Below are 19,277 nucleotides of genomic sequence, written 5' to 3' on the forward strand. Positions count from 1 at the left end.
ATCACTAAATGTCGTTGTTTTTGACAGTAAAGCTTTCTATTCAAAATAGGTGCTTGCTTGAGTATTGCTGTGTTATTATTAAGTCTATTATTTATTTCCATGCACGTCCAGTGAATTGTTTTGATTTTGATTTTTGGCGCACGAAGGGAAGTGACTCTCATTTGGTTTTCAAATGTGTGCACGTTTGAGCCACACCCCGAGGATATTTTACCTACAGAATCAGAGAAAATCATGCTGTGTCAGTAATGTGCTGACCAGTGTATTTCCATTAGGAAATGATCATGACATAAGGTTCCAACAGGAGTGAAATCTGCTAGAGAGGGACGACTCAGGCGTTGGACTCGAAACAAAGAGAGGGAAAGGCGTGACAGCGGCCGGAGAGCGAGAGATCAAATTCTATGTTTTACGAATGAGGGAGAGAGCCAAGAGCTCGGAGAGAGGTTCAAGTCAAACACGAGACGCGCACACACACAGCGGGTACACACCACCTCGCCTCTGTGGCACGACACTGTGATACACACTCACACACACACTGACTGACTTGACACACAAGGTCACCGCAGCCGTACCGTCGTACACGCATTGACATACACACAGACACATCTGGACTCACTGGCTCTGTGGCACACTGACACTGTCACACACACACACACACACACACACACACACACTGATTTATCCTTGGCACAAAGGGTCAAAAATCCCACAAATGAGGCCTTATTTCAGAAAATAAGGGCTTATTTTCGAACTGAGGGACTGACAGCTAGACACAGAGAGAAAGATAGAAAGAGGGGGTGTGTGCGTGCGTGCGTGCGTGCGTGTGTGTGTGCCACGATGTTTGTGTGTTGTAATGTCTTTATGTGTCTTTGTGTCTAGGTTTGTGTGTGTGAGTGCGTGTGTGTGTGTCAGTTGCAAATGCGTTAGGGTAGGTACAGGAGAGTCCAGGTGCGACAACCGATTTCAACCAGTGTCATAATGTTTATCGTTTGGAAATGTTTTCTCTTGTTCCATTCATTATCTCTTTTTTCGCGCTCACGCGCATATAGTGTGCGTTCGAGAGTGTGCGCGTGCGTATGAGTGTATGTGTCAGGGGCGGACGAGGGGGGGGTTTCAGGGGTTTCCGGAAACCCCCCCCCAGCCAAAAATTTTTTTTTTAAATGGTGTTTTTTTGGGGTATTAATCAGTGACAAAATCTGCTGCCTGAAACTGGTAATGATCATCCTCAAAATGCACCAGATTGCACCATTTTGCATCCTTTTTTACAAAATTTTCCGGGGGGGCATGCCCCCGGACCCCCCTAGCAAGCTAGGCGCTTTGCGCCGTCGGCTCGGCGCTTCGCGCCTTCACACCCATATCTTCACAATATACTTTTGGAAACCCCCCCCCATAAAATGAACTGATCCGCCCCTGTGTGTGTGTGTGCCGTGTTGTGTCTATATGTGTCATTAAATTATTATGGGGGCCAGGAGGCCCCCATTCATACGGTTAGTTTCGAGGTTGACCATGGGCAGCGCCATTTTGTTGTGAAATACGTCATCAGTTTGTGTACACAGGAAGTTGTGACATCCGTCACCCTATGGGAGGGGTGAAGGCAACGTGACATTGTTCATCAGTAGAACTTGAAGTTGTGAAATCCGTCACCCTATGGGAGGTGTGAAGGCAAAATTGGTCATCACTGAGTTTGTGGCAAAATTGTTCAACAAAAACATCATAGGTCGAACTGTGCAGGGTCAACCGCAACAAACTCAAACCATTCATACTATACTGCATTTGAGTGACTTATATACCAACATTTTTATGTCTTATTTTCAGCACAGGTGTAGGAAAAAATCATGAATCAAAATGTTATTTATTTTCTAGTTTAACATTTGTTTTACAAATGTGACCATGGTCTTTCAAACATACAGTGACATTAAACATTGCTATGTTAAAAAAAAAAAGAAAAAAAAGAAGCTTTTGTGCACAAATCAGAAAATACATTGTACATTTTACCTACAGGCCAAACAAGAGATCCAAGCAAGTTGTCAAGAACAGGCGCTTGCATTTGGATGTGTTCAATGATAGTAGGTTTGGTTGTGTTCAATCAGAATAATGTAGGAATAAAAATGTATGACAGTTTGGTATGATGACATGTAATTCACATATTCTGAAATATAATATTATACATCATATAATATTAATATGGCTGTTGCCATGACCATGAACCCCAAGAAACGTTTAATGTTATGTAAATCAAAATACCAAAATCAAGCACCTATTAATCTGGTCTACGGCGCGGGAAGATTGAGGCCTTTGTTAACGTTCAACGTTGGCCAATAATGATTTTAACAATGTTGTGTCGTTTTGTATTATGTTTTATTTTGTTGATCAATTGATAAATATGTCTTCCCAGCATATTACAAATCAAACAGAAATAAAGTCTTAGAGAACTACAATAATTATTGTTGCCGTCAAAACCTTGCAAGGCCTCAACCGTTCTCACGAGATCAGTTACATTTTCTCTCTCTCTCTCTCTCTCTCTCTCTCTCTCTCTCTCTCTCTCTCTCTCTCTCTCTCTCTCTCTCTCTCTCTCTCTCTCTCTCTCTCTCTCTCTCTCTCTCTCTCTCTCTCTCTCTCTCTCTGTATGTATGTCTTTGTATGTGTCTCCCTTTGAGTCTCTCCGCTTCTGTGTTTCTATGTCTGTTTCTGTATATGTATGTGTGTCTGTCTGTCTGTCTGTCTGTCTGTCTCTCTCTCTCTCTCTCTCTCTCTCTCTCTCTCTCCCTCTCTCTCTCTCTCGCTTTCTCTCTCTCTCATCTGACTTGGCACACAGGTCAAAGCAGAGGTTAACTTGAGTGCACGTGTACCTAGCAGGAGGGGGGTGATTTCTTGAATTAGCTGAGGGCGGTAAACATGTGTCTCAAAGCAGAGGTTGGCGCAGTAGTGTATTGTGCTAAGCAGGAAAGCGCGCTTTTCTGTATTCTTGTTATCTAGTGAACGACGAAGAAGAAGAATGTATTCTTGTTAACTTCGCAATTTCCGGAAAACATCCACTTTCACTTTGAGACTGTTCTGTTCACATTCGACACTATCAAATCCACTTTGCAATTCTGAAATAATTTGTTCTGTGTTCGAAAGCTACAGCCAATCGTTATCATATCCCCTTAGGTACAGTTTTATAACATTACTGGCACATGTAAACAATTGGAATTAATTAATGAACGCTACGAACAGGGCAGCCTTTAACCTCCCTGTTGTCACTCAGCATTTTTGTTTTATTCTCATCCACACTTTCAGCACTTCCCCCACCCGCCCTCCCCATCTCAGATGTAATTTGTAAATAACGTTTTCAGCCTTCAATCCACTATTTAACATAGTAAGTCAAGCTTTTCAAACCTTATTAATAATTGCTTTGATGTTTTGCTGATGTTCAGTTTATTTTTTAATAAAGATCTCATGGTTCAAAATTTCATATTGTTTTTTTCAAAAACGTGCGTGTGTTCCATTTCAAACTAACCTCACTGATGCGAACTCCATTATTACTGTCACATCTGTTTTACAAATTACACCCATAATCCAAACCAACGCGCAAACACACACACACACACCACAACTACACACATATGTACTCGTTACCATTAGCCAACGCTCGTCACAACACTGTCAGTCTCAAGTCTAAATAATAATAGTATAAATCATAACTAATTTTCTTCACACCATCATAGACATAATGTTGCTTCACATGTTCTTTGTACAATCGTTGGTTTTCACAATAAATATTGCATTACTGTAATTGTCTTCTTTTTCTTTAACAATATCTTTCCAAAAACAAAACTCAAAGACCACACAAGCTATTGCAACCTACTCCTATCTCTGGTCTCACTTCCTGGGTACAATGGTACCTAAGACTTACATTCAAATGCTTACATTTCCATGCTACCCACATTGTCAAAATACCAATACACGTAATTATTCAAAACAAATGTTAACTACTACCTAACTTCATTTCAGACCCACACCCATTATTATACACACATTTCACATTTAAACCATTAGTCGCCCCCCTGTCGATCATTATCGACTAAGTTCCTTGTTGTGTGCTGCTATTAGGGTGAGCAGTAGTGATGCGCAGAAAAATAAGGCCTTATTGTTTTAAGGCCTTATTTTTTTAAGGGCTTATTTTTCTTAAGGCCTTATTTTCCTAAGGCTTTATCGAAAATAAGGCCTTATTCTATTAAGGTCTTAAAATCAATAAGGCCTTGTTTCTTTACGCCTTCATTTTTAATGACTATAGAGATTTAAGGCCTTATTTTCAAAATAAGGCCTGGCCTTATTTCTCGAAAATAGGGGCTTATTTTCAAAAATAAGGCCTTATTTTGAAAATAAGGGCTTATTTTTTTAAGGCCGCCTTATTTTGTGGATTTTTGACCCTTTGTGCCAAGGATACTGACTGACTTGACACACAAGGTCACCGCAGTACACGCATTGACATAATTTTACACAAACACATCTGGACTCGCGCAGTCAGGCTGAACTGAAGAAATGACCGACGACAGACGCTTTAGCATTTCAAATTCAAGTTTATTAATCTCCAGTCACTGAGGGAATGGTATGCAATTCAAAATACGTGGATAGAGACGGCATGGCGAACTTGACAATTGTAAAACTGGCATCTTGTTCTTTTAACATTTTAAACTAAGACTGAATCAATCAAAATAAATTGTAATGATTGTAAGATCTGAACTTTGTATACTTTTTTTTTAATCATTTTTTTGTGGGGGTCGGTGTGCACGTGTGTGTGCCGGATAGATCGACAGATTTTGATGATTGATGTTTGGCGCGCCGGTTTTTTATCTATATTTATTTATTTTTATTTATATGGGAGATTTATATAGCGCTTGACGTTATCTAAGCGCTTTACATATTAATCTATACCGTGTGAGATGGAATTTTTAACACAATATATCACGCATTCACATCGGCCAGTAAATCTCAAGCGATTACGGCGAATAATTATTTACTATTCACGGCCTATTATTCCAAGTCACACGGGTATTTGGTGGACATTTTTTTTTTATCTATGCCTATACATTTTTGCCAGGAAAGACCCTTTTGTCAATCGTAGGATCTTTAATGTGCACACCCCAATGTAGTGTACACGAAGGGAAGAAAATTGCTAACGCCCCGACCCAGGGTCGAACTCGCAATCTCTCGCTTCCGAGGCAAGTGCACTTACCACTCGGCCACCCTTTCCCGGTTTGATTTGAAAGTACTTTCAGTCTTAACTTAGGGTACGTATGCCTCGATCAGTGTAGTGGTGGATTTAGGGGGGGTGGGGGCGAAGGGGGCCCGGGCCCCCCCTTCACGGAGAAAAAAGAGAGAGAGAGAGAGAGAGAGAGAGAGAGAGAGAGAGAGAGAGAGAGAGAGAGAGAGAGAGAGAGAGAGAGAGAGAGAGAGAGAGAGAGAGGAAAAAAGAAATAATGGAAAGAAGGTCCCCAAAAACTGACCAGCCTCATGGGGGCCTGATTTCTGACTCCTCATCAGATTTCTCCTCTCCGATCACCAGCAAGTACAATATTATCGATCTTGGTCAAGTTTTCAAGAAGCACACGCCAAGAACCAACGAAGATCACAGCAGCAATATTTTGTTCGCGTGATTACAGTTTTAAACACGTGACGTCACATCCGCATATCAAAAAGTTGGAAACCGTTGGGTGTGATGCACAGGATTTGAAAAAAAGGAAAAACATAAGGCTTAAAAATGGAAATTTGGCCAGATGATTAAATGACAGTTTCTGAGCTCAGGTGGCCCTAGATTGCAGCATTTTGCTTCCTTGAAAAAACAAATTCCGGGGGGCATGCCCTCGGACCCCCCTAAAATGTTCGGGCGCTTTGCGCCCTCAATTCAAAAGTGCAAAAAAGTTTGGGTGTGCCCCCCCTTCCTTAAGATCCTGGATCCGCCCTTGCAGTGTATATTTTTTTTTTCTTTTTGCGTCACTGAGCTTGCCTGTGTTCATACTACAATCTGTATGCGACTGTACTTTATTTCATGTGATTGCTGGTTATCTATACTTCACCATCCGTTGTGTTTAACTGATTGCCTTTTCTGTTTGTTTATACGTGTGGTAATCGAATGATGATGAGTTCAAGGTTTGATATCCAATACGTTATTTAAAGCGGCATGAAACTATCGTTTCAATAATAGTAAAACTTACGGGCCCTGAACGAAAGTAATTACAGACACTAATGCATGTAAACGAAATAGCAATCACAGCAGTGAGCACACACCCCCCCCCCCCGCCCCGCCTCCCCCCCTCCTCTCTGGGCCCCGATTAGGTCGATGACGGTACGTAGCTATAAGTCTATGGTAACGGGAAACCTCAAACAAATTAGATGTGCGGAAAGACAGTGGTCGGTGCCACCACGTGCATATTTTTGTGTGTGTGGTCAAAATCCACCACAAGATCAAGTTGAACTATACAAGCAATGATGATAATACGTCTAATAATAATAATAATAATAATAATAAAAATGATAATAATAAAAGTAACACTGAACAACATCAACAATCAGAACAGTTTGTAAGATATATTGTACCTAACCCTACCAGATACATACGGCATGTTATTACGATTTTTACAGATCGTTAGACGGTTACGCAGGACACAGAAAGCCATGGTTCAGCCAGTTCAGCACCATGTGCAAAGACAGGTAATCTATCCTCCTTCCACAAAGTTCCAGGGAGCTCTTCCAGCCACGATTGGTCCTTGGCGAAAGGGCTGCTGCGCAACGCCTGAAAAGAAGAGTCAGCATTACGAGGATTGGCAAGCTTAAATGACTAAATGTGGCGCGCATTGTTTTTTTGTGTTTTTTTTTTTTACATTTAATCAAGTTTTCACTAAATGTTTTAACATAGAGGGGGAATCGAGACGAGGGTCGTGGTGTATGTGTGTGTGTGTGGGTGTGTGTGTGTGTGTGTGTGTGTGTGTGTTTGTTTGTTTGTTTGTTTGCTTAACGCCCAGCCGACCACGAAGGGCCATATCAGGGCGGTGCTGCTTTGACATAAACACAAAAGACAGAAGTCGCAGCACAGGCTTCATGTCTCACCAAGTCACGTTATTCTGACACCGGACCAACCAGTCCTAGCACTAACCCCATAATGCCAGACGCCAGGCGTAGCAGCCACTAGATTGCCAATTTTAAAGTCTTAGGTATGACCCGGCCGGGGTTCGAACCCACGACCTCCCGATCACGGGGCGGACGCCTTAGCCTACCACTAGGCCAACCGTGCCGGTCTGTGTGTGTGTGTGTGTGTGTGTGTATGTGTGTGTGTGTATGTGTGTGGTGTATGTATGTGTGTGTGTGTGTGTGTGTGTCTGTCTGTCTGTCTGTCTGTGCGCGTGTGTGTGTAGAGCGATTTAGAGTAAACTACTGGACCGATCTTTATGAAATTTTACATGAGAGTTTCTGGGTATAATATCCCCAGATGTTTTTTCTCATTTTTTTTGATAAATGTCTTTGATGACGTCATATCCGGCTTTTTGTAAAAGTTGAGGCGGCACTGTCACACCCTCATTTTTCAATAAAATTGAAATTTTGGCCAAGCAATCTTCGACGAAGGCCGGACTTCGGTATTGCATTTCAGCTTGGAGGCTTGAAAATTAATTAATGACTTTGGTCATTAAAAATCGGAAAATTGTAATACAATTTTTATTTTATTATTTTTATTTTTTTTATTTTTTATAAAACGATCCATCTTATTCTTCATCATTTTCTGATTTCAAAAACATATAAATATGTTATATTCGGATTAAAAACAAGCTCTGAAAATTAAAAATATAAACATTATGATTAAAATAAAATTTCCGAAATCGATTTAAAAACAATTTCATCTTATTCCTTGTCGGTTCCTGATTCCAAAAACATATAGATATGATATGTTTGGATTAAAAACACGCTCAGAAAGTTAAAACGAAGAGAGGTACAAAAAAGCGTGCTATGCAGCACAGCGCAACCACTACCGCGCTAAACAGGCTCGTCAATTTCACTGCCTTTTGTACGAGCGGCGGACTACGGTCATTGTGAAAAAATGCAGTGCGTTCAGTTTCATTCTGTGAGTTCCACAGCTTGACTAAATGTAGTAATTTCGCCTTACGCGACTTGTTTCTTCTTCCTACAAGAACTTTTATCTGGACACATAGATGAATGTCATGCACCCTCACTCTCTCCTCCCGCTCTCTCGCACACACATTCACTTAATCGCTACACACACAAACACACGCATGCGGCACACACACACACACACACACACACACACACACACACACACACACACACACACACTCAAACACACACACGCACAAGTACGAATGCATACACGCGAGCACACACACACACATACACACACTCTCTCTTTCTCTCTCTGTCTCTGTCTCTGTCTCTGTCTCTGTCTCTCTCTCTCTCTCTCTCTCTCTCTCTCTCTCTCTCACACACACACACACACACACACACTGGACATTTAGGTCCTTTCTGAACTTCCACCAACCGTAACGGGAAATAAGAGGGGGGAAGGGGGGGGGAGGGGGGGAAGGGGGGGGGGGGGGGAGGGGGGTTCTAGGGGATGTCATCGTAAAGGACAGTTGAACACAAGTTTCTGAGAGAAAGAAGTAATCGAAGAAACTGCGTGTCTTTTGCTAGTTCAAACATGTAGCGAATTTCCATGAGACCTGCTTTCCTGTATTTAAACTGGTTTATTGCTTGTTCAGGCATGACACATAGTTAATCAAAATAGCGCATAACCCGTTTAGTGAAACACATGCCTCTTTGCCTTAAATGTTTGTTTGGCTCAGAGATCAAGAAAGGTTAGTGTTTGGAACATGTAAAGGGATCATATCTAACAAGAAAACTGTCTCAAACCGCCCCAAGAGCTATATATACAGTTCAGATGAGGGGTTGTAATTAGGTGAACACACACCAGCGCCGAGTTACTCAAATTGCAAACGGCTGTGTTTTGAGTAGGAATCTCAGACTGTAATTCTCATTGTGACGCACTTTGCGCGACTCCTAGTTTTCGTCCTACCTTTCGACCCTAAGTACTTCATGCGCCATTCCTAGAGACACAGATTTCGTTTTGGGGGGAGTTGAAAAGATGACAACACACGCGAGGAAGAACTTAGAATTAGTGTTTGAGCGTTCTTTTTTCAAATCTAAATGCTGTGTTTGGTAGTCATTGCAGACAGTAATAATATCCAACGTACATTGTGTTTATTGCTGTTTTGCGTTTTAGCCCTGTATGACACGGAATTTGCATGCGTTAGCTAGACTGTAGGTTTGACTTCCTCAATCCAACGGATTTAATCTGGTTTGACGAATAGGTATCTATGAAAACTAAATAAACAAGTGTTGACCTTAACGGGGTCAAGAAGCCTCCCTTGGTAATATGGGGGTGGGACACGGAGACAAGACAGACAGAGGGAGGGAGATTTTTTTTTAAATGAATACATTATTAACTTCTTTTTTTAAAGTAAATAAATACATTTTTAGAAAGAATGGCCTTTCAGAAATCAGGGGGATGTCATATCCGGTGTCGATTGTAAACATGGACGAAGTTGCCGAGGTAAGTTCTGAAAATGCTAAAATAAACTCAGCTAAAGTGCATATGGAACATATCAAGTTATATTAGGTGAATATCTCAGCTCTTGTTTTGTTAAGTTTAGTTTGGAGGTTTGGAAAATCCAGTTCATTGTCACCTCCCATTGTCACAAATAACTGGAGCGTGCCTTCTTTTCACTGTCTTCGAATCGCTGGCCTTTCAAACCGGACGCTAAGCGCCCCTGAAAGTCGAGCGTCGTAACCTCGAAGGGTCACATGACGAGTTGGCGGTCCGGGCTATTTGGTCTATGGCCTGACAGACAACTCACGAGGTCTGTTTGGAACGCCGACGGGACGGAGAGGCATGCACACGGGGCAGTCATGTCTGACACAGTTTTTCCAATGGGTGATGATCTGCCTTGACGACGCACAATGAGCCACTGAAAGGAGGGAGAAGAAAGGCAGCAGTGAATAAAAAGAATAAAATCAAAACTTGACTAAATGTAAAAAGAATCTCACGGCGAGTTAGTCAGTGTTGAGAGAGGATTGGCACATCCCAGTTCACCAAAATCACACACACACACACACACACACACACACACACAAACACGCACACACACACACACACACACACACAAATACATTCACACGTATGCACCCACTGCACATAAATATGACATGCGCTGCTGGACACAAACACACACACACACACGCTCACACAGGCGCGCACACACGTACCTAAAGTGTGGATGGTTACCTAAGAGGCGGCACTGGGTGTAGTGCCTTTCTAGTGCACTTGCACTACAACAGCACTGGGTGCAGTACTCGCTCCGGCATCGAAGAATTTTGCACTAAAAAATGCACAAAATTTGACCTATTTCGTCGCCTATAGAGGACGGAAAGAATGTCATTTTGAACATTGTTATGACATTCTTTCCGTCAAAAAAGTCAATTTAACGGTGTTAAATGAAGCGACCATCCACACAATTAGGTTGTCATCCAGAGTTTAGGTTGCCATCCACGTGTGGATGGTTGCCTTATGGTGATTTAGGCAACCAAACCTGTGGAAACGGGGGTACACACACACACACACACACACACACACACACTAACATATACACACGAACACACACACACTCACACATACACACGTGCGTGTCAAAATCTTACCTTTACACGATTTTCCTGTGGTGCAAATCTGTATATGGTTGAGTACATTCTTCATGTTACGACAGTACGGCAGACGACATGTAAATTCGCCATTTACCATCGCCTGGCGCTGACACTTGTGGGCGTGCAGAAGTAAAACTAGCTGTCGCTGGATCAGTTTGGCCATGTCTGCGTCAGTATGGACCTGCCGGCGTCGCTGATTTGGCTCTTCACCTGCTGAAACACGTGACTGATATAACTGTTTTACATTTAGTCAAGTTTTGACTAAATGTTTTAACATAGAGGGGGAATCGAGACGAGGGTCGTGGTGTATGTGTGTGTGTCTGTCTGTCTGTGCGTGTGTGTGTGTAGAGCGATTCAGACCAAACTACTGGACCGATCTTTATGAAATTTGACATGAGAGTTCCTGGGAATGATATCCCCGGACATTTTTTTCTTTTTTTCGATAAATACTTTTGATGACGTCATATCCGGCTTTTTGTAGAAGTTGAGGCACTGTCACACCCTCATTTTTCAATCAAATTGATTGAAATTTTTGTAAAGCAATCTTCGACAAAGGCCAGACTTCGGTATTGCATTTCAGCTTGGTGGCTTAAAAATTATTTGATGACTTTGGTCATTAAAAATTTGAAAATTGTAATAATATTTTTATATAAAACGATCCAAATTTACGTTCATCTTATCTTACATTATTTCCTGATTCCAAAAACATATAAACATGTTATGTTTGGATTGAAAACAAGCTCTGAAAATTAAAAATATAAAAATTATGATCAAAATTAAATTTCCAAAATCGATTTAAAAACAATTTCATCTTATTCCTTGTCGGTCCCTGATTCCAAAAACATATAGATATGATATGTTTGGATTAAAAACACGCTCAGAAAGTTAAAACGAAGAGAGGTACAGAAAAGCGTGCTATGTAGCACAGAACCACTACCGCGCTGAACAGGCTCGTTAGTTTCACTCCGTTTTGCACAAGCGGCGGACTACGGTCATTGTGAAAAAATGCAGTGCGTTCAGTTTCATTCTGTGAGTTCCACAGTTTGACTAAATGTAGTAATTTCGCCTTAACCCTTACGCGACTTGCTTTTCTATCCCTCTGTTCTGTGTGCGTGTGTGTGTGTGTGTGTGTGTGTGTGTGTGTGTTTTGGGTGTGTGTGTGTGTGAGGGGGGGGGTCATATAAAAGTCCCACTCATCATAAGAGGCAGCTTGTCTGTTGAATTTTGGTATGTGTCAGAAGTGGTAGGATGCATACTGTTATCTATGGTGTTGTGCATGAAGGTTAAACAAAATCTAAGTGTCTTTAAATACACGATTTTCGAAAATAACTCGGTCGGGTTTGTATGGGTTCTGAAAGAGTGAATACCCTTGCTTTTCGTCTGACAAATACCTTCACTGGTGATCCTGTCCACGTGTTTCCGACACAGCCCTCGCTAGTGATTGGCCCCTCACATGTTTTTCCAAGTTAGAAGCAAGGGCATTGACTCTTTCACAACCCATGCACACCTGACAGAGTTAGTTTTTGAATACCGGCACGGTTGGCCTAGTGGTAAGGCGTCTGCCCCGTGATCGGGAGGTCGTGGGTTCGAACCCCGGCCGGGTCATACCTAAGACTTTAAAATTGGCAATCTAGTGGCTGCTCCGCCTGGCGTCTGGGATTATGGGGTTAGTGCTGGGACTGGTTGGTCCGGTGTCAGAATAATGTGACTGGGTGAGACATGAAGACTTCTGTCTTGTGTGTGGCGCACGTTATATGTCAAACCTGTTTGTGCTGACCCAGAAACGGTTTCCATGTCCCACCCCGTGTCACCACGGCCACGGGCGGATATCTTGACCCGTTAAGGTTAATGCTTGTAGTTTTTGGCTCAGAGGAGAAAAGCGTTAGCCTGACCATAGACCATTTATCCTGAACCACCGCCAACTAGGTCTTTCTCCGCTCTTTCTCTCTATTACGAGGTAGCGGTCTCTCGCATTTAGGAACCAACGCTTACATGGCCTTTCAGAAATCAGGGGGATGTCATATCCGGTGTCGATTGTAAACATGGACGAAGTTGCCGAGGTAAGTTCTGAAAATGCTAAAATAAACTCAGCTAAAGTGCATATGGAACATATCAAGTTATATTAGGTGAATATCTCAGCTCTTGTTTTGTTAAGTTTAGTTTGGAGTTTTGGAAAATCCAGTTCATTGTCACCTCCCATTGTCACAAATAACTGGAGCGTGCTTTCTTTTCACTGTCTTCAAATCGCTGGCCTTTCAAACCGGACGCTAAGCGCCCCTGAAAGTCGAGCGTCGTAACCTCGAAGGGTCACGTGACGAGTTGGCGGTCCAGGCTATTTGGTCTATGGCCTGACAGAGAACTCACGAGGTCTGCCGGGAACGCCGACGCGACGGAGAGGCATGCACACGAGGCAGTCATGTCTGCCACAGTTTTTCCAATGGGTGATGATCTGCCTTGACGACGCACAATGAGCCACTGAAAGGAGGGAGAGAAAAGCCAGCAGTGAACAAAAAGAATAAAATCAAAACTTGACTAAATGTAAAAAGAATATCACGGCGAGTTAGTCAGTGTTGAGAGAGGATTGGCACATCCCAGTCAGTTCACCAAAATCACACACACACACACACACACACACACACACACACACACACGCGCGCACACACACACACACACACACACACACACACACACACACACACACACACATATATCATATATACACACACACACACACACAAACACACACGTGCGTGTCAAAATCTCACCTTCACACGATTTTCCTGTGGTGCAAATCGTCATGTGGTTGAGTACATTCTTCATGGTACGACAGTACGGCAGGCGACAGGTATATTCGCCATTAACCATCGCCTGGCGCTGACACTTGTGGGCGTGCAGAAGTAAAACTAGCTGTTGCTGGATCAGTTTGGTCTTCTCTGCGTTGGTATAGACCTGCCGTCGCTGATTTGGCTCTTCACCTGCTGAAACACGTGACTGATATACCATTTTTACATTTAGTCAAGTTTTGACTAAATGTTTTAACGTAGAGGGGGGAATCGAGACGAGGGTCGTGGTGTATGTGCGTGCGTGCGCGTGTGTGTGTGTCTGTGTGTGTGTGTAGAGCGATTCAGACTAAACTACTGGACCGATCTTTATGAAATTTGACATGAGAGTTCCTGGGTATGAAATCCCCAGACGTTTTTTTCTTTTTTTGATAAATGTCTTTGATGACGTCATATCCGGCTTTTCGTGAAAGTTGAGGCGGCACTGTCACGCCCTCATTTTTAAACCAAATTGGTTGAAATTTTGGTCAAGTAATCTTCGACGAAGCCCGGACTTCGGTATTGCATTTCAGCTTGGTGGCTTAAAAATTAATTAATGACTTTGGTCATTAAAAATCTGAAAATTGTAAAAAAAAATAAAAATTTATAAAACGATCCAAATTTACGTTCATCTTATTCTCCATCATTTTCTGATTCCAAAAACATATAAATATGTTATATTTGGATTAAAAACAAGCTCTGAAAATTAAATATATAAAAATTATTATCAAACTTTCATCTTATTCCTTGTCGGTTCCTGATTCCAAAAATATATAGATATGATATGTTTGGATTAAAAACACGCTCAGAAAGTTAAAACAAAGAGAGGTACAGAAAAGCGTGCTATCCTTCTTAGCGCAACTACTACCCCGCTCTTCTTGTCAATTTCACTGCCTTTGCCATGAGCGGTCGACTGACGATGCTACGAGTATACATTCTTGCTGAAAAATGGCATTGCGTTCAGTTTCATTCTGTGAGTTCGACAGCTACTTGACTAAATGTTGTATTTTCGCCTTACGCGACTTGTTTTTCTTTCCCTCTGTTCTGTGTGTGTGCGTGTGTGTGTGTGTGTGTGTGTAGGTGTGTGTGCGTGTGTGTGTGTGTGTGTGTGTTTTGGGTGTGTGTGTGAGGGGGGGGGGTCATATAAAAGTCCCACTCATCATAAGAGGCAGCTTGTCTGTTGAATTTTGGTATGTGTCAGAAGTGGTAGGATGCATACTGTTATCTATGGTGTTGTGCATGAAGGTTAAACAAAATCTAAGTATCTTTAAATAGATGATTTTCGAAAATAACTCGGTCGGGTTTGTGTGGGTTGTGAAAGAGTGAATACCCTTGCTTTTCGTCTGACAAATACCTTCACTAGTGATCCTGTCCACGTGTTTCCGACACACCCCTCGCTAGTGATTGGCCCCTCACATGTTTTTCCAAGTTAGAAGCAAGGGCATTGACTCTTTCACAACCCATGCACACCTGACAGAGTTAGTTTTTGAATACCGGCACGGTTGGCCTAGTGGTAAGGCTTTCTTTCTTTCTTTATTTGGTGTTTAACGTCGTTTTCAACCACGAAGGTTATATCGCGACGGAGTGGTAAGGCGTCCGCCCCGTGATCGGGAGGTCGTGGGTTCGAACCCCGGCCGGGTCATACCTAAGACTTTAAAATTGGCAATCTAGGGGCTGCTCCGCCTGGCGTCTGGCATTATGGGGTTATTGCTAGGACTGGTTGGTCCGGTGTCAGAATAATGTGACTGGGGGAGACACGAAGCCCACGGGGGATAACCGGTCAAAGGCCGAACAGAAGCCGAAGGCCGCTCATGACACGTGTGAAGGCAAGTTTTGTCTGTTTTCTAGGTATTGTTTGATTTATGTGGGGATTTAAGGTAAGCTACTGATTCAGCGATGACTAAATTTGTTTCTCGATGCATAAAAAGTCAGGGAGCGATTGATATTTGCCTATAAATAGCCTTCAAAGCTGAAAATGTCCGCGATCGAGCACCGGAAATGGCTGTTCGATGGGTTTTGCAAGTAGAAATGTGCTTTATTTCACCAAATCAGCTCGTATTTGGTGTGGGTACGGGATTCTAGAGGACGAAGGAGTCATAAGAGGTGCAAAGAAGTGCTATTTGGGAGTAGAATAAATCTTCCGAGACAGTAGACAAGAGAAGGTCATATTTGAGAGAGGCGCGTAGGCCGATTGTCTTTCCGACAAGCGAATGATACAGCAGATTAACCATTCGTTTTGACCAGAAACCTAGTCTCTAGTTTTTACGAATGAGTTTTTTAATTACAACAATCACGAGAACTCTCTCGCTTAGCCTAATGGCTGTTCGATGGGTTTCGCAAGTAGAAATGTGCTTTATTTCACCAAATCAGCTCGTATTTGACATCGGTTTGGTATATATATATATTTTCTAATCCTACCGCGAACTGGATAGCAGACGCGGCACGACTGTTGCACCACACTTTGAAGTAATCCCACACTTTGAAGTAAATTACTTCAAAGTGTGGGGATGTGCCCCACACTTTGAAGTAAACTCAGTTTTTACTTCAAAGTGTGGGGGGATCTTCCCACACTTTGAAGTAACTTACTTCAAAGCGTGGGACTTTTGCATGCCTGTTTGAGCCTGATGATTTTGTCCAAAAAAATGGCAGTCTTTTGGATGAGTGAACAGAAAAAGTGAGCGAGCCAAGAAACATAGTGATGTTTGTTATCAGGCTTTTAAGCAATGTCCCATTGTTGAGTGTGACGAAAACTCGTGGTGACGATTTTAAAACATGTTGGGTCACGCATGGTCCAATCTTACATGGTCCAATCTTACATGGTCCAATCTTACATGGTCCAACCTTATATGGTCCAACCTTACATGGTCCAATCTTACATGGTCCAACCTTACATGGTCCAATCTTACATGGTCCAATCTTGCATGGTCCAATCTTACATGGTCCAACCTTACATGGTCCAACATTACATGGTCCAACCTTACATGGTCCAACCTTACATGGTCCAACCTTGCATGGTCCAACCTTGCATGGTCCAACCTTGCATGGTCCAACCTTACATGGTCCAACCTTACATGGTCCAATCTTACATGGTCCTATATAACATGGCCCAACCTTACATGGTCCAACCTTACATGGTCCAATCTTACATGGTCCAATCTTACATGGTCCAACCTTACATGGTCCAACCTTACATGGTCCAATCTTACATGGTCCAATATTACATGGTCCAACCTTACATGGTCCAATCTTACATGGTCCAATCTTACATGGTCCAATCTTACATGGTCCAATAATATATATATGGACCATGTAAGATTGGACCATGTAAGATTGGACCATGTAAGGTTGGACCATGTAAGATTGGACCATGTAAGATTGGACCATGCGTGACCCAACATGTTTTAAAATCGTCACCACGAGTTTTCGTCACACTCAACAATGGGACATTGCTTAAAGCCTGATTTTGTTAACAAACATCACTATGTTTCTTGGCTCGCTCACTTTTTCTGTTCACTCATCCAAAAGACTTTGCCATTTTTTTTGACAAAATCATCAGGCTCAAACAGGCGATGCAAAAGTCCCACGCTTTGAAGTAAGTTACTGAGTTTACTTCAAAGTGTGGGAAGATCCCCCCACACTTTGAAGTAAAAAATGGGTTCACAGTCGTGCCGCGTCTGCTATCCAGTTCGCAGTAGGATTAGAAAATATATATATATATACCAAACCGATGTCAAATACGAGCTGATTTGGTGAAATAAAGCACATTTCTACTTGCGAAACCCATCGAACAGCCATTAGGCTAAGCGAGAGAGTTCTCGTGATTGTTTTAATTAAAAAACTCATTCATAAAAACTAGAGACTAGGTTTCTGGTCAAATCTGCTGTATCATTCGCTTGTCGGAAAGACAATCGGCCTACGCGCATCTCTCAAATATGACCTTCTCTTGTCTACTGTCTCGGAAGATTTATTCTACTCCCAAATAGCACTTCTTTGCACCTCTTATGACTCCTTCGTCCTCTAGAATCCCGTACCCACACCAAATACGAGCTGATTTGGTGAAATAAAGCACATTTCTACTTGCAAAACCCATCGAACAGCCATTTCCGGTGCTCGATCGCGGACATTTTCAGCTTTGAAGGCTATTTACGGGCAAATATCAATCGCTCCCTGACTTTTTATGCATCGAGAAACAAATTTAGTCATCGCTGAATCAGTAGCTTACCTTAAATCCCCACATAAATCAAACAATACCTAGAAAACAGACAAAACTTGCCTTCACACGTGTCATGAGCGGCCTTCGGCTTCTGTTCGGCCTTTGACAGGTTATCCCCCGTGAAGCCTGTGCTGCGACTTCTGTCTTGTGTGTGGCGCACGTTATGTCAAAGCAGCACCGCCCTGATATGGCCCTTCGTGGTCGGCTGGGCGTTAAGCAAACAAACAAACAAACAAACAAACAGTTTTTGAATTCGTCTATTGGAAGGTCTACCTTGGTTGCTTGGCGGTGCTGGGTCCTCCTGTCTTGCTCTTTTGGTCGGAGGTCCGTTTACGTTGTTATCGTCCATCTTTTTGGCAGAAAGAGGTAAACCTGAATGTAAGACAAAAACAACAACAATGAATCTTTTTTTTAATGTAGGGAAGAGGGGGGGGGGGGGGTGAATTGGGATGGGGGTAAAAAATATAATTTTGAATCCCCACTGGCAAGTGTTACAAAGTCCACAAATAACAGCTCAAGCAGACATTGATACACACTGACACACACACACACACACACACCGTCACACACACACACTGAGAGAAAGAGAGAGAGAGAGTGAGTGAGAGAGAATATCAGTTCAGACGAGAGCCGAGGCATATGCCTAAAACAAGATCAACATCAATTCATAAACTAAACAACAACTTACCTCTCAAATGCGAGCACTGAAACCGTTCGGAAAATCACCGGTCGGGTTTATCGAGGCAACTCGGCTCAACCCTGATATCACATTAGCAGTTCCAATAGGCACACAGTTTCAGAGTTTCCAGGCTCCATTTATGACGCAGAAGCTGATGAAATTTCGCCACCCAAGAACTGGCAGCAGGAGTCTATGTGACTTGTCAAGTTTGGCTTGTCCTGCTCAGTATATCTTGGCTTTAATTCTTCCTACTCCTTATTGAGGAGTCAGTGTCCCTTTGATGGATATTCGAATTGACTTGGCACGTCGGATCAATGCACCATAATTATAGTCTATGACTGACTTGACCGGATTATGATCTAGTCATATATGTACGAAACTAGTCCGGGAATTACCGATTCTAGAAATGTACTCTGTATGTCGACGTAATGTTTCTCAGAATCAGTAAAGCACGAAATGCCGTACTCAAGATCTGAGTTGTTGTTGTTGTTGTTGTTGTTGTTGTTGTTGTTGTTGTTGTTGTTGTTGTTGTTGAATACTGCGGAACTGAAACAGACACTGAATCGAAGTAAGTGTAGGCAGGTCTGATGGAAATAGGCTACGTTAGAATGACAATGTGTGTGTGTGTGTGTGTGTGTGTGTGGTATAGTCTGACATGATTACGTTTAGCTGTTTTCGTCAAGTTCTTAAACGAGTAAGTCAACAAAGCGTACGTAATGCCGATACGATAGACAATGATTCACTGTTTTGCGGCAGCAATGCCGGGGGACACAACCAAGGCTGATGGGGTCTATGTCGACCAAAAGAGTGGGATTCCCTGTAG

The 19,277-nt window shown here is 42.4% G+C and overlaps 1 protein-coding gene across 5 annotated transcripts; it reads right to left on the bottom strand.

The window, feature by feature from the left end:
* Nucleotides 1–5,917: 5,917 nt before the first annotated feature.
* On the bottom strand, nucleotides 5,918–19,069 carry LOC138968585 (histone acetyltransferase p300-like). 5 transcript variants are annotated; one of them, XM_070341175.1, is made up of 5 exons: nucleotides 18,464–19,069; nucleotides 18,049–18,147; nucleotides 10,741–10,953; nucleotides 9,900–10,010; nucleotides 5,918–6,772 (listed from the first exon to the last, which is right to left on the bottom strand). In XM_070341175.1, exons 2-5 carry the CDS (start codon nucleotides 18,122–18,124, stop codon nucleotides 6,696–6,698), a joined length of 477 nt encoding a protein of 158 aa, XP_070197276.1. In that variant the 5' UTR covers nucleotides 18,125–18,147; nucleotides 18,464–19,069; the 3' UTR covers nucleotides 5,918–6,695. The 5 variants fall into 5 exon arrangements, with proteins under 5 accessions (XP_070197276.1, XP_070197273.1, XP_070197275.1 ...); XM_070341172.1 differs by having other exon boundaries at nucleotides 10,741–10,956; XM_070341174.1 differs by lacking the exon at nucleotides 10,741–10,953 and adding an exon at nucleotides 13,509–13,721 and having other exon boundaries at nucleotides 18,464–19,041.
* Nucleotides 19,070–19,277: the final 208 nt, after the last annotated feature.

The sequence above is a fragment of the Littorina saxatilis genome, linkage group LG6 (assembly GCF_037325665.1).
Source record: "Littorina saxatilis isolate snail1 linkage group LG6, US_GU_Lsax_2.0, whole genome shotgun sequence".
In the NCBI taxonomy this organism is placed as follows: domain Eukaryota; kingdom Metazoa; phylum Mollusca; class Gastropoda; order Littorinimorpha; family Littorinidae; genus Littorina; species Littorina saxatilis.

What these genes read in the sequence shown, in the direction of transcription:
- LOC138968585 (XM_070341172.1), bottom strand. Translation starts at nt 18,124, where the DNA reads ATGGACGATAACAACGTAAACGGACCTCCGACCAAAAGAGCAAGACAG. An exon ending in AGCACCGCCAAGCAACCAAG is followed by an intron (nt 10,957 to 18,048) that starts GTAGACCTTCCA and finishes CACGTGTTTCAG; the next exon opens with CAGGTGAAGAGCCAAATCAG. An exon ending in CGGCGTTCCAAACAGACCTC is followed by an intron (nt 6,773 to 9,899) that starts GTGAGTTGTCTG and finishes TCTTCTTTTCAG; the next exon opens with GCGTTGCGCAGCAGCCCTTT.